Genomic DNA, 14,105 nt, shown 5'->3' on the forward strand with positions numbered 1-14,105 from the left:
CACAATAATTCGGTGAGCAAATCCAGGCAGCTCATGTTCCAGTGGGGCAGTGAGGTCCCAAAACACACCGGGAGGTAGATCACTGGAAATCAGACCACACCATGCTGCTGCTGCTCCACCCCTCTGAATACCCATGGCCTTAGGTATCATCCTTGACACCCAAGTCAATCGCTTGCCAGACACTGTCAATTCTACCTCCTAAAATACTGCAGACACCTGTCCACGTCTCTATCCAGCCTGCCATTTCCCCCATTTAGGCCACCGTTCTCCCACTCAGACTATTCCATCAGTCTCCTATTCCATTTCCCTGCTCCTAGGCTCACCCTATTCTAATCTAGTTAGTACACTGCAAGCAGAGTAATCTTTACAGTACATTCCAGGCAGAGGAAGGCCAAGGGCAAAGGCCTAAGGCAAGAACAACCTTGGCCTTTGCAGGAACACAAAGTAGTGAGTATGACCAGTGAAAGAGAGGGAAAAGCAGCAGGAGATGCAGAGGTATGCAGGAGCCCTGCCTAAAACCCTCAAAGCTCCCATGCTGCCCTTCAGGATAAAGTCCAAACTCTCTCACATGGTACACAAGGTCCTGCCTGATCTGTGCTGTTCCCCTACCCCACCCCCATCAGCATGACCCCTCTCTCTATCCCTCGGCTCACATTCTATATGAAAGCCAAGATAAATCATAGTGCATCTGCAAGTTTCCCACCTGCACATTGCTCTATGGCCTCTGGACTTTCTTACAAAAGTCTGTTTCTTCTGCTTAGAATGCTCTTCCCTGCTTAAGATTGCAGCCTGAGCATCATTTCCCTTGGGAAGCCCCATGGGCCTCCCATCATCCTCCCATCCCACAAAACAGGTTATACGCCCCTGCTGTGTAGTCCTACAGCAGCCTATGCTAAGCTTGATTCTAAACACTTGTTTATGTGTCTCTCTCCCCAGTTAACCATGAACAACTTAAGGGTAGGACTGTACCTTCTGCCCACTTGTATTCCCAGGGCCTAGCATGGTCCTAGCCATACAGCAGGTGCTCTAAAACTGTGTGCTGAGTGAACAAATGTGTCCCACACTGCCAGCTGAACTCATGGAGAGAGAGAGGTACCTCTTAGGCAGCAGGGAGTCGAGAGAGCAGAGCAGAGTGAAAGGCAGAGCTGATCTGCATCACGACGTCCACTTACAGCCAGTACCCATTGGTTTTGACTCCTCTCTGTCCTCTTTGACTATCTGGAAACACCATTCCAGATAACCAAGTTCTCCATTAAAGGTTAACTTTAAAACTTAAAATTCTATCTTTATCATTTTGGATGAAACTTTTCTAAAATGCATTGGCTATTTTTTTTAAAAAACTTAGTTTAACTTACACACTTTTAAGTTTTTCTTGGTGGCTTGAGGTCACCAGATGTACGTCACCAAATGGTCCCAGACTGGTGTGCTTTTCTGTGTTCCTGTGTCTGACTTTAATAGTTAACCTGTCTCCGTGGTTACTGTTGGGGCAGCTGAACCCTCAGAACATTAGAACTGGAAGGAGTCTTAGCATCTACTTGCTACTGTTCGTGCCTGTGGTCCTTGCTTATCCTCTTCTTAATTTTCTGCTTCTTAGGCTTAGAAGAAAACTATCGAGCTTATTAGAACTGTGTGGAAAATAATAGTTTCTGAAAGAGGGAAGGCCTTTACCACTTCCCACTTTCGGCCGTCCATACTGTAGCTCAGGGGTTGTTTTTTGCTTGCTCACTTCCCAGTTCTTGGCAACGTTCTGAAGAGCACTGGTGCTACCATCACCTGTCCAGAAGCAGCCAGCATTTTGCAGCATTCACAAATGTGGGCTTTCGAGTCAGAAGGACCCCAGGCTTAACTCTGGCCCCTCCACCATGGCCTTTCTAAGCTGAGGTTCGTCCACAGTGGAATGAGGAACAATATGGGCCTCAAAGGGTTCTTGTGAGAATTAAAATTAGATAATGTAAATAAAGTAAACACCACAAGGCCTGGCAATATAGTATGTGCTGAATAAACAGTGTTTGTTATCATTATATACAACAAGGCTTTCATCATTTACCACACCAACAAGAATAACCTGCTCGGTTAACAGAAGAGTAAAATGGGACTTCCCTGGTGGCACAGTGGTTAAGAACCTGCCTGCCAATGCAGGGGACACGAGTTCAAGCCCTGGTCTGGGAAGATCCCACATGCCGTGGAACAACTAAGCCCCGGTGCCACAACTACTGAGCCTGCACCCTGGAGCCCGCAAGCCACAACTACTGAGCCTGCATACCACAACTACGGAAGCCGGTGCGCCTAGAGCCCATGCTCTGCAACAAGAGAAGCCACGACAATGAAAAGCCCACGCACCGCAACGAAGAATAGCCCCTGCTCGCCGCAACTAGAGAAAGCCCGTGTGCAACAAGGAAGACCCAATGCAGCCAAAAATAAATAAATTAATTTAAAAAAAAAAGAAGAGTAAAATAGCATTGACTTAAAAGATAAAGTCAAAGGCAGCCACCTTGGAAAACCGGGTTTGATTCTAGATATTAAAATATTAACCTCTTACATCTGGCTAGATACAGTGCACTGCCATGCGAGCCTTTCACATGAAACTCAGGTCCCTTTCAAGAAGGTGGGACAGGTGATGTGCTTCCTAGGTGACTGAGAAGCTGCAGTTCAGCAAGGTTAAGGGCCTTGCATGGGGACACACAAGATGGAACTAACTGGAGAGCAGAGGTCAGCTCTAGAGTGGCAGATTCTCACTCCACGGTATTTTTCTTGGTGTCCCTGCCCCCCCCCCCTTTCCTCATGGGGACAGTCTGGGAGCTAAACGACAGTGACTTCCTGAGAATAAGGACTGAATCTGCAAACACGCAGTCCCTCAGCGCCCTGTGTCCCACAAGGCTGGCCTCTGAGGGCTGTCACTGCCTCTGACTCGCACTGGAAAGTGTGGCTCGAAGTCTCGCCAGAGAAGACACGTCATTGTCGTCTTCAAAAGCATGACTAGTCAACTGAGTGGATTTCCAGACTGTGTCCCACCCTTAGCTCTTCCCAGAAGCAGGGAGGAAAAGTCAATTTGAAAAAGGATATTTGTCCTCAGATTCCTTTTTACTTTCAAGACCACTTTAAAGTCCTGTTGCTTGGTCATGCATTTTTTTCTTACCAAAGAGGCTCCAACACATTCAATTTTTAAAAATCATCTTAAAATATAAATGGACCCCTTGTTTATCATACTTGATGCTTTAAAATGTGAAAGTTAATTACCAACAACCTCTTCAGATGTTCAGAGTTCCTGACAGAGATAAAAGTTTTAGAGGTGGCTGAGGGAAGATGGTTCTCTCTTCGGATTAATCCAAGAACTATTGTTCTTTTACTACCACAAGGAACTGTTGGGAAGCAACCAGGCAGGCTTCCTAAATAGCCATTACATTTGGATATGACTGTGGCCTCATTGTGAAGGTGCTAAACACACCTCCATGGGGGCCTCCACAGCCAACAGCCCTTTTCTGAGAACCACTGTCTCAGAGGACCTGCTACCTGCTACCGTAACTGCTGCTGGGTGGGGACAGGCCAAAGAACCCCACCCATCCTCTGGCCACAGCTGACTCCCACTGGGGCCACCAGATCCTCTCTCCCAGGAAGGTGGAACTGGATTCCAGTAAGTGAATTACTGGCACTGGACTTGTAGGGTTCAGTCAAGTAGGGATTAAGGCAACCAGCCACGTTTGGAGCACGTGAGTGGATGAGTGAGCTGATTCTGTTGGTCCACAAAGAGGAAGAAGAATGGACACCATACTGAGAGAGAGGCATAGACGGGAGGCCATGTGGCCCCAAAGAGAAATGGCAAGAGTGGGTACTTCCTTCCCAGGTGCTTGGGACACAGGTATTGACTTCTGCAATATACTCCCAGTGTCCTTCCAATAAATAAATCTCTTTTGCTCAAGTTAGCTTGAGTGAGTTCTATTCCTCACAATCTAACAATTCCTGACAAACACAGAAAACATGGCTTTTATTGTACAAGCTCAATCTGAATAAAAATCTTCAGATGGTAATTTGCTTAAGAAGTCCTGACCCATTACTGTGTTTTCTATTCCAGTGCTCTGACCAAATCTGAGATACTTGTTTAAGAAACCAGAAGCAGGGCTTCCCTGGTGGCGCAGTAGTTGAGAGTCCGCCTGCCGATGCAGGGGACACGGGTTTGTGCCCCGGTCCAGGAAGATCCCACATGCCACAGAGCGGCTGGGCCCGTGAGCCACAGCCGCTGAACCTGCGCGTCTGGAGCCTGTGCTCCGCAACGGGAGAGGCCACAACAGTGAGAGGCCCGCGTACCGCCAGAAAAAAAAAAAAAAAGAGAGAGAGAAACCAGAAGCAAAGTTCTACATTTTAGAAAACTCTTCCCTGGCTGTACAGAACTCCTCTTACTTTTTCTTACAAATAAAAATTTGGTTCTTCAGAAACCATGCAGTGACTGCTTATTTTTTTATACTACAAGAATAAAGATTTTTATTAAGCATTGTAAGTTGCATTCAATAGCCTTCAGATACACCACACCACAACCCATATACAATCAGTCAAACCCAACAGCAGTTCATTCTTGCACAATCCATGACTTAAGGCAAAACTCCCTTCAACTTACAGTAAGACCCTACTCAGGTCTTGCAGGCAGGGATTGGGGAATTGCATCTTATTTCTGATCACTAATGTGTGATGAAGAGCATCAGGAGAATTATATAAAAATGAATAAGAAGTGATCTGATTTCAAAGTACATTGTTTGGAAACATTGACAAAAACATCAAAATGATATAAGTATACCTGCTTCTATTAAATTCTTGATGGGCAAGTTCTCAAGAGCAAGCAATTTGTTTCCTGCTACAGAAGGCGGGGGCGGTGACTGCTTATTTTAAATGTCATTTAACCTCGTGTGGCAGAGACTATCTTCTGTCTCAGGGACTCCACATTGGTGCCTCAGTAGCTGAATTCTCCCTTCCGTGGGAATAAGGACTAAGTACACATGAGATGATACCACTGGTGTCCTATCAGAGGACCAGCCAATTCAAATACCTCCTTCAGAGCATCAATAGGCTAAGCGTGGATTATTCCACACTCTCAGCCCATGACTATGAGCACACTGTACCCCATCCTGTCCATCTATAACTTCCGTTCCAAACCTGACAGCCACCAGTTTGGTCCAAGTCCTATCATAATATGGCCCCTTTCTACCTCTATAACTTTTTTTTAAAGTTTTTTTTCTTTTTTTGGCCATGCTGTGCGGCATGCGGGATCTTAGTTCCCCCACCAGGGATTGAACCCGTGCACCCTGCAGTGGAAGCATGGAGTCTTAACCACTGGACCACCAGGGAATCCCTCTACCTCTATAACTTTATTTCTAAACATCAATTCTCGTTTTCAGTCACTCTGATTCTTCAAAGCAGCCCTACTTATGTCTCTGAGTCTCGTTATCGACTCACCCAAATAAATAAGTAAACACCGCTTTTTCTTCCGCTTTGAAATTTTACCTTTAGGGGAAAGTGGTAAGAGTTCCTAAGGATCCTGATCCCCATATAACCCTGATGTATCACAGAGATAGTTCTCCTCTGGCACGAGTTCCTTCTTTGAAACTTAATTTCTGGTGATATAATGCGGTAGACAGTCTCCAAAGGAGGGTCTAATCATTTCTCCCCTCCCCACTTATGTCATACATGTGTGTGACTCCCCACTTTAAACTTGGAATCAATTTCTTCTCCTCTTGAATCTGGACTGACCTTGTGACTTGCTTTGATTAACAGAATATGGTGGACTTCTGAGTTCACTTCTTAAGGGGACTGGAAGCTCCTCTTGGAAGCCAGCCACCCTATAAGAGGTCTAAGTATGCTGTTGGAAAGAGAGGTTGCCCAGGTAGAGGCCTGAAGCTGTCTTGGATACCCCAGCCCCAGGAGAGCCCCCAGGTGGATGCAGCCACCCGACTGAGCCCAGGTAAGAGCAGTAGAAGCATGGCCGAGCTGAAACTCAGCCAACCCACAGAGTCAGGAGAAATGACAAGTTGTTGTTGTTTTAAGCCATTGGGGTTTGGGGTGGTTTCTGATGCAGTAACAGACAACTGAAACACCTTACTTGACAAAAGTTCAGTCCAAGTTCAAGAGGAATGATACAGCTGTGTCTCTGGGAAGAAGAGCTCAGTCTGACTTGAACTTTTTTTCTGGGACACCACAAATATCCCAGGCAAAGAACCACAGAGGCATCTTTTACTCTTCCTGCTGTTTCATCCCTTATATATTCCACTTGTCAAGTTCTGACTTCTTCCTAAATGCGTCTTGGATTAACCCTTCCTGCACGATCTCACTGCTGCCACCACCGCCCAGGCCCTCATCTCCTGCGTTTAGAAATCTACACCCATTCTCTCCTCCCCAAACGTCCCTCCCCCGATCTACCCTCTAAGGGACACTGGGCTCATCTTCCTGAACAAGGGCTTTCAGCGTGTCAGCTGCCAACTAATCAGCCCTGGCTTTCAAGGTTCTGACCCGGTTCCTCTCTGTCTGCTCCTTTCCTCAGGCATCTTGGCTCCCACCAGCGTGCATGGCAATCCCGTGTCCTTCCTCCAAGTCTCTGTCCAGCTGTTCCCTGACCTGCTGTGCCCTGACCCGTCCAGCCCCACCAGCCTTACTCGATAACAATGCCTCCAGCTCCCCAACCCTCACGGAGCCCTCTCATCTTCAAAAACTCACAGCCCTCTACCTCATAATTCAATCTTATTTATATAATTGGTGGGCTGGTCTCCAATTTTCTCCTGTGTTTATAACTCAGATTCCTAATTACATCATAAGATTGAGGGTAGGGACTATTTCTTATGTTTATGTATACTCCTTACAGGCAAGTGCTGGTGTAAAGATTTTACAGTAAAATTGCCCTTATTGATCTAAATGATTTTCCCTTTTTAAGTTATTAGTATGCTTTACACAACTTTGCTTTAGAACATTTTGGAAATGTGATATACATAACTGTCGCTGAGGAAAATGTCCATTTGGTTCAGAAAGTCTGTATTTTTTTAGTGAAAAATTAAATAATATCCACTGCCAAAAACAATGAGTAATCGAGTATATGCCAGATCTGAAACCATAAAACTGCACTGTCAGAACGAATGTGGGGCCTCCTGCGCTCCCCGAGTGCAGTGTCACATCAGGCCCCAGGGGAACGGCCTCCGAGCAGCTGAGGCACAGCTCCGGGGCCCTGGGGCCAGTCATATAAAGCAGGAACAGAAAGAAATAAAATGCAGGTCAGGAATAACCTGTTTAGGAATTAGATGACAGGAGCATGCCAATGGTGGTTTATGTCTTGGAGAAAGCACAGGCCACCACAATCCACGCTGTTACTTGCATGCCTTCCCTCTGCTAGGTCCTGGACTCAGAGTCATGTGTATTTTACTCATCTAATCTTCAAAATAACCCTGAAAGGTAGAGATGTGGAAACCAAGGCTCAGAGGAGAGTCATTTGGCCGTGAGCTATTAAGCGAGTAATGATTACAACCTAAGCCGGTATGACTCTGGAGGCCACATTCTTTCCACTAGATTGTGTTGTCTCTCTTCTTGGGAGAGATATGACATCACATCAGCAAGAATATTTAGTGAGCACCTGTTACAGCCTCCACAGTGCTAGATGTTGTGGAAGATTTTTAAAATATATGGCTCGAGGAGGGAAAGCCCCAATAAATTCCATCAGTACCCCTCTGTAAATAAACATACAGTCCAAGTAAAATGAGGGGGCCGGCTGAGCAAACACAGCTTTCAGAGAAACCCTCGAGTACCCCTCCACCTTAAGTCTCTCCTTCAGAGATTCCAGAGCTACCCCTGTGCCGATATTTGAACAGCTTAGTCCAGTTGGGAAAACAAAACTGCTCACATCAAGCAAGAATAAACAATCAAAAACAGGATTCTGACCATGCTAATTTGGGTAGTCTAAAAGGGTTCAATTAGACAAAAACATTAAATAATTGTAGTGGAAAGAGAGAAAAGGTAAAAAATGAGTCGGCATAATTCATATTATTAACGTTCATCTTTTCTTTGGCTACCAGCTAAAGTTTAAGGTTTCACTTTAGCTGTAAAGTGTTAGTGACGTGCTGAGATGTGTCTTTTTCAAGGTGAGGTTCAGCCAGTGCAATGGAAACACGGTGCTGGGAGAGACCCTGAGGCCTGGACAAGGCTGCTGATGCAGGGTTTCAAACAAAAGGTCCACTTCTGGGGAGCCCCTTCCCAGCTGAGAACAGCTGGGCCGGGAACACCCGCGGAGATGGGCCCAACAGTCTCCAGAGCTGGCTCTGCCTGCAACAAATGCTTCCTGGATACCATCGCAGCCTGCTTACTCCCGGGGCTTGGGATTTCCCAAACTCAAAGAAGAAAAGAAAATGACTTGGAGCTAACAGCTTGAACTGCAGACCCTCTGTCGCCACTGAGTTAATCCTTTGGTTTCTACAATGTCAAAAAGGCAATCCTAATAATTCAGCATACTATCAGAATTTCAAACTCTAATTCCCAAACAATCCACAAAGAAAAATTCTCAAGAATGACCTCAACAGTAGCCTGGATCCATCTCAAGGTTCCCGCTTTTAAGGAAATAAAGGAAATGGGGCTGTTCTCAAGTACTGGACAGAAATGGCACTGGTCTTGCCATTAGGAGTCCTAGATTCAAATCCTATTTGGCTCAGAGGGTAATCCTCATCAAATCACTTAACCACTCCAGCTTCATTTTCTCATCTGACCAAGGGGAGCAGGCGGGAGAGGACATACCACCTGCTTCATAGAATTGTTGAAAAGGTTAATAAGATAATGTGAATATAAGTGCTGTACACGTACTAGGTACTCAATAATAACTGAAATAAAAGCTAAAATGTTTAAAAATCAGTGCTGACATTAAAATGCAGAAAGTGCTGACAAAAACGAAACATTTTCTATAATTGAGAGACTGCTTTGACCACTACTACCAAAGTGCCCTTGGCTTTTTACTCAAAGTCTGAACTTTAAAAACTCAGTCTGAACTTTAAAACTCGAAGTCTGAACTTGAAAAACTCTTATTAGGGATCACAATCGGCAGGTTTCAAATCCTGTTTTGGGGGTTGCACTTTTGTAAGGAACAACAAATCTGTTTTAACAAAGTCAGGGTATCATTTAAATAAAAGGAAATTGAGTCAGTGAGACTGACCGAAGTTCCCATATGGCAGAGGTGCCATTGCTGGCACCCTCTTAGGCTGGTCTGGGAGAATATGATACAATCACTAGAGAACTTCTCACGGATTAGGAGGGAGAAACCTCATCCCATATCCCTAATACAGAGGCTTAAGAAGTTATGGAGAAATGTTTCCTTCTGACCCTCCACACTCCCCTCAGCCTCATCACTATCTTCTTGGGTCAAGTCTGTACCCAGAACATTATCTGGCCCCATCTAATTCTTCTCGGACCTCATCTCCTGTCCTTCCTTCTTAAAACTGATATCTCAGCAACACTGATTTTGCTTGGGAATTCACGTGTGTGTGTGTGTGTATACGCATGTAAACTGTTCCCTTTGCCCAACCCTAACACCTAGAACCTGGCTGCTTGAAGTGTGGTCCTGCAGTGCCAGCATCCCAGGGGTGTGTTAGAAATGCAGAGTCCCAGATCTGTCCCAGAACTACTGAATCAGAATCTGCACTTTAATAAGATCCTTGGTGATGGTATGTACCTTACAGTGGGAGAAGCCCTGAACTAAGACCCCACTCCTTCCAGAAGCCCTCTGACAAAGAGCAGGCCTGCCACCCACCGTGCCAGGGCAGATGCCCCCCTTTAGTGCTCCCATTCTTTTGCTCATCTCACTTATTACAGAGTATCTCACATTTGCTGATCTGTTTATATGTCGGCCTTCAGTCCTAAACTAGGGGCTCCCCACAGGCTGAAGATCATGCCACCCTGTGTCCTCTACTATGTACAAGGTCTGGTATATGGTTAGAGCTTAAATAATGTCATTTGTCACAGCTAATCACTTCTAAAGTCCTTGTGATTTTAAACTCAACTAATTTTAAATAACTAACTCTAATAACTAATAGTTTTAATAACTTTAACTAATAGTTTTAATAAGTTTAATAACTAAAACTTTAATAACTAACCTTAATAAATAACTCAAATACCTGTGAGTTATATTTAAAAAGTACTACAATTTAGCTTAGTCATGTTACACATTTGAATCCAGATACTTTGAATGTATTTACACATTCACTTTTAAATTTTTTAAATGTTATAAAATTTTTTAGTATTACAAAAATTATTTTTATAATTGAAACTTTCAACTATACACAAAAGTAGGAAAGAATATGAGGCCCTTACCCAGCATCAACAAATAGCCACTTTTAAAAAACCATTCTTGGGCTTCCCTAGTGGCACAGTGGTTGAGAGTCCGCCTGCCGATGCAGGGGACATGGGTTCGTGTCCCGGTCCGGGAAGATCCCACATGCCGCGGAGAGGCTGGGCCCGTGAGCCATGGCCGCTGAGCCTGTGTGTCCGGAGCCTGTGCTCCGCAACGGGAGAGGCCACAACAATGAGAGGCCCGCATACCGCAAAATAAAAAAAAAAAAAAGAACTCTCTGTATATGTAAACGACCATGCCATTATTGTACCTAATAAAATTAAGAGTGATTTCTTAATATAATCTAATACTCAGCCTGTATTCAAATTTCCCTATTTCAAAGATGAATTTTTATAGTTGAGTTTGTAGAAATCAGGTGAATATTGAACAGCAAACCAAAAATAGCTCTCGGAGCCAACATGATAAATATCTCATGCCTGTGGCCTCAGGCCCTAATCAGGTATGTGAAAAAAATTATATCTGCCTTTAAGTGCCATTTGCAGGTTCTGCTCCCCCTCAACTAGATTACTTACTTTAAAAAACTGTACAAAACTTTTATAAGAATCTATAGGTAAAAGAACAAAACAAAAGCCATGCTAAGCATTACACAGCATGTCCCTCAAAAGCAATAAAATAAAGAGGAATTGGACTGGTGAGGATGATTATTTAACAACAGACAGATGCGCGAGGGGTGGACATTAAGCCAAATGATTTCTCCCTCAGTAGCCAAACCAATAGGACTTAGAGATTTAGAAGGCGGGACACAGAGGAGTGGTAAACTTGATGCTGTTGGAATTTCCTTTTAAAAATCTGTATTTCTTCTCTCTGCAATAAGAACGAGGTTTCTGAGAAACATACTGGCAGAAGCAGTTTAAACAGCAAATCCAATTACCTCAGAGTTGTTCTCCTTTTAACAGTAAGTTCTGATCCATGTTCCGTAGGTCAAGAGCACAGTTCAAATCTCTCTTTGCCCCCTTCTGAATCAGGCTTGTCTCTGCCTCCCTGCTCCTTTTAGCTCTCTACGTAACAGAAATTCCGGTCTCCACACAATGGCCCACCATTCAACCACACTCAGCTTTGTCCCTAAACATTCACTCCCCCTGGCTCCTGCTGGGTCTGTTATATTCAGATATGAACTTTCCAGGAATCTGATCATGTCACAGGCCTTTTCCTGTATGACAAGTTCAATGCTAATCATGAATAGCAGGCTTCACACAGAGGGTTAGCATTATTCATGAAAATGATGACTCCACATCCAGAAATAGGGCAAAACTGACCTAAAATAGGCAGGCTGGATCTCAGTTGAGTCCACCAGGCAATTACCAAGGTCTCTTGCTGCAAACAGCACAGAAGTTTTTCTCAACTTTGTTAATCTGACACATTAGAAGCACAATGTCCTTCCAGACTCAAGGTCTGAGGCTCAGCTTCATGGGAAGCACTGGTGCCCACAGGGTGAACAGAAGGGTTTTCCGAAGAACCAAAGCCAGACACTGCTCATTCCTCCCACACCCCCAAACCAGGGGCTCCCCAGTTCTCATTCCCAACTTCTGTATATCTCCCTACCCTGATCATTTCAAGACTGGCTTTAGAAGCTTTGAGAGAGTTACCAAAGGGCCTTAAGAAAAATAATATTTAATTTTTCTCTTTGGGGACAGTGAGGCACATCTGACAAATATTACAGATTAGAGGGAAATTTAGGTGGTTCATACTGTTTTGCTATAATTCTCTCCTCTGGAACTTAGTCTCAGTGACCACATGAGTCCACTCCCATTGGCCCAAATTATATTTTATAAATGCGAGTTGAGGATTATCTTTCCAAATAAAAGCGACCAGATTGAAATCCCCCCTTCGCCATTCCTGAGAGAATGACATAGGCTGGTACTAAAAGACTATCTTTGTGTAGAACAAATGGACCAAGGAAAATCTGCTTTCCTCTCCCCCTGCCCCTTCTTTTTTTACATAACTAGAGCCAAATGAGATGTTTTTCACTTTAAAAATTTGATTAAGCAGCCTGGGCAAAAGCCTAGTGTTCTGGTCTTTACTGTTTTCTCAATTTGGGGGACTGAATCAAGGTATATCAGGTTGGAAGGATAGCAAAGTGAGGGTCTGACTGCCAGACAGTCGTGACATGTGGAAGTTTAGTTCATGAAAAGTGAGCACTGGTCCCCTTGAGGCAGAATTCAGACCGCTGTGGTCGGCAGGAGGGAGAGGGTCGCGGGTCCCACATGGACCTCCATACCCTCTCCAGACACACCCTCCTGCCCTGAGGACTGGGAGACGAGGCAGGGCAAGGGGTAGGTTTAAATCATAAGGAAAAAGAAAAAAAAAACAGGTAGAATTATTATGAATGAGCTGTCCTTTTCTTCAGCTCTAGGAACTGAAAAACCTTGTTCCTTTGGCATATTTAAGAAGATATTATAAACACTGCATTAGTAAACGCCTTACAGTACCATGTTTGATTTTGGTTCCTGTACTCTAAATCTTCCCACAACAGTTTCCACCTTGTTTTAAAGTATCTTTCTAAGATCCCCTGCCACATCACATATTCCCTGAGGGTCAGGGTATCTTTCTGCCTTTGTACCTTACAGATAATAAACACTGAATACGGGAATGAATGAATGAACCAGTTAGAAAACAGGTCTTGTGCTAAAGACAGAAGAAAGTGGGTTTTCCAATAGTAGAGAGTGACAAGTTGTGAGTTATCATAAAATAACAATAGAACATATTTATGCTAATGTGAGGAAAGGGACTATCACATTGGCTTTGGAGGGTATCTAATTAGATATTTACTGAACACCATTTTTCAGGAGACATATCACATCAAATCTAAATAGTAAGCAGTATCATAACTTAGTTTTACTGTCTATAAAGGGCTATTCATTCATTCTAAAAAAAAAAAAATTTTTTTTTTGGCGGCACCATGTGGCCTGAGAGATCTTAGTTCCCCAACTAGGGACTGAACCTGGGCCCCAGCAGTGAGAGTGCTGAGCCCTAACCACTGGACCGCCAGGGAATTCCCTCATTCTAAAAAATTAATTCCCCAAAGTGCAAGGTACTTTTTTTTTTCTGGACTGCTACTGAGCTGGTGCCATCTCTATCCAAGAAAGAATCCGCATGAGGAAATCAAGCAGAAGCAGAAATTGTGGTTGGGCTTATCCATCAAGGGAATGGGTCCTGAGAGAAGCTGAGAGTCCCGTTTCTGAAAAGCCTCCATAAGAGAAGTGAAAATCCTCAGCCCAGGTGGCTCCTCCTTTCACCTGCTTCAGGAAATCCACCTGCCTGCACTACCTGCCCCCGGCAGCGGCCTCCACTCTGCACGCCTAGTGCTCAGGGTCCCGAAACCTGCCATGGGTGCATTAGAGCCTTACTCTGGCAGGCGGGAATCTCACAGTACTTCCAGTAGACACCGTCCTCGTGCTCCGCCACGTAGCACCAGGGGCTCACATCACCGTCTGGGTTTCTGTGGAGGGAAAAGGACACACCTGGTAACACTCCCATTGTTTTAAGTCAACTGGCTCATTGCTTTTCAGTTTTACCAAACGCCCCTCACCAAAAACAAACAAACAAAAAACAAAAAAACACTTCAGCTTCTGTGTCGTTTCTAATAATTCATATAGATTTTAATGCCACCTCTTATGAAGAAGAAAAAAGTGGTAATACTACAAGAACAAAGCTATCCACTCCAACAGAAACTTCAGAGTTTGAGGGTGGGGGTAGGGAGTGAGTAAAGGTGAAATATGTTTACACAAATTCACTGCAGTGTAACCGG

General features: G+C 44.4%; 1 protein-coding gene across 2 annotated transcripts in view; it reads right to left on the reverse strand.

The window, feature by feature from the left end:
- Nucleotides 1-14,105, reverse strand: part of KREMEN1 (kringle containing transmembrane protein 1) — a 64,199-nt gene that overhangs the window by 27,175 nt on the left and 22,919 nt on the right. For both annotated transcript variants that reach the window (XM_027124378.1, XM_027124377.1), the window contains exon 3: nucleotides 13,705-13,796. In XM_027124378.1, coding sequence (XP_026980179.1) covers nucleotides 13,705-13,796 — 92 coding nt within the window. The remainder of the gene's footprint in view (nucleotides 1-13,704; nucleotides 13,797-14,105) is intronic.

This window comes from Aethalodelphis obliquidens, unplaced genomic scaffold (assembly GCF_003676395.1).
Source record: "Aethalodelphis obliquidens isolate GAN/ISIS:26980383/991018 unplaced genomic scaffold, ASM367639v1 scaffold28, whole genome shotgun sequence".
Classification (NCBI taxonomy): domain Eukaryota; kingdom Metazoa; phylum Chordata; class Mammalia; order Artiodactyla; family Delphinidae; genus Aethalodelphis; species Aethalodelphis obliquidens.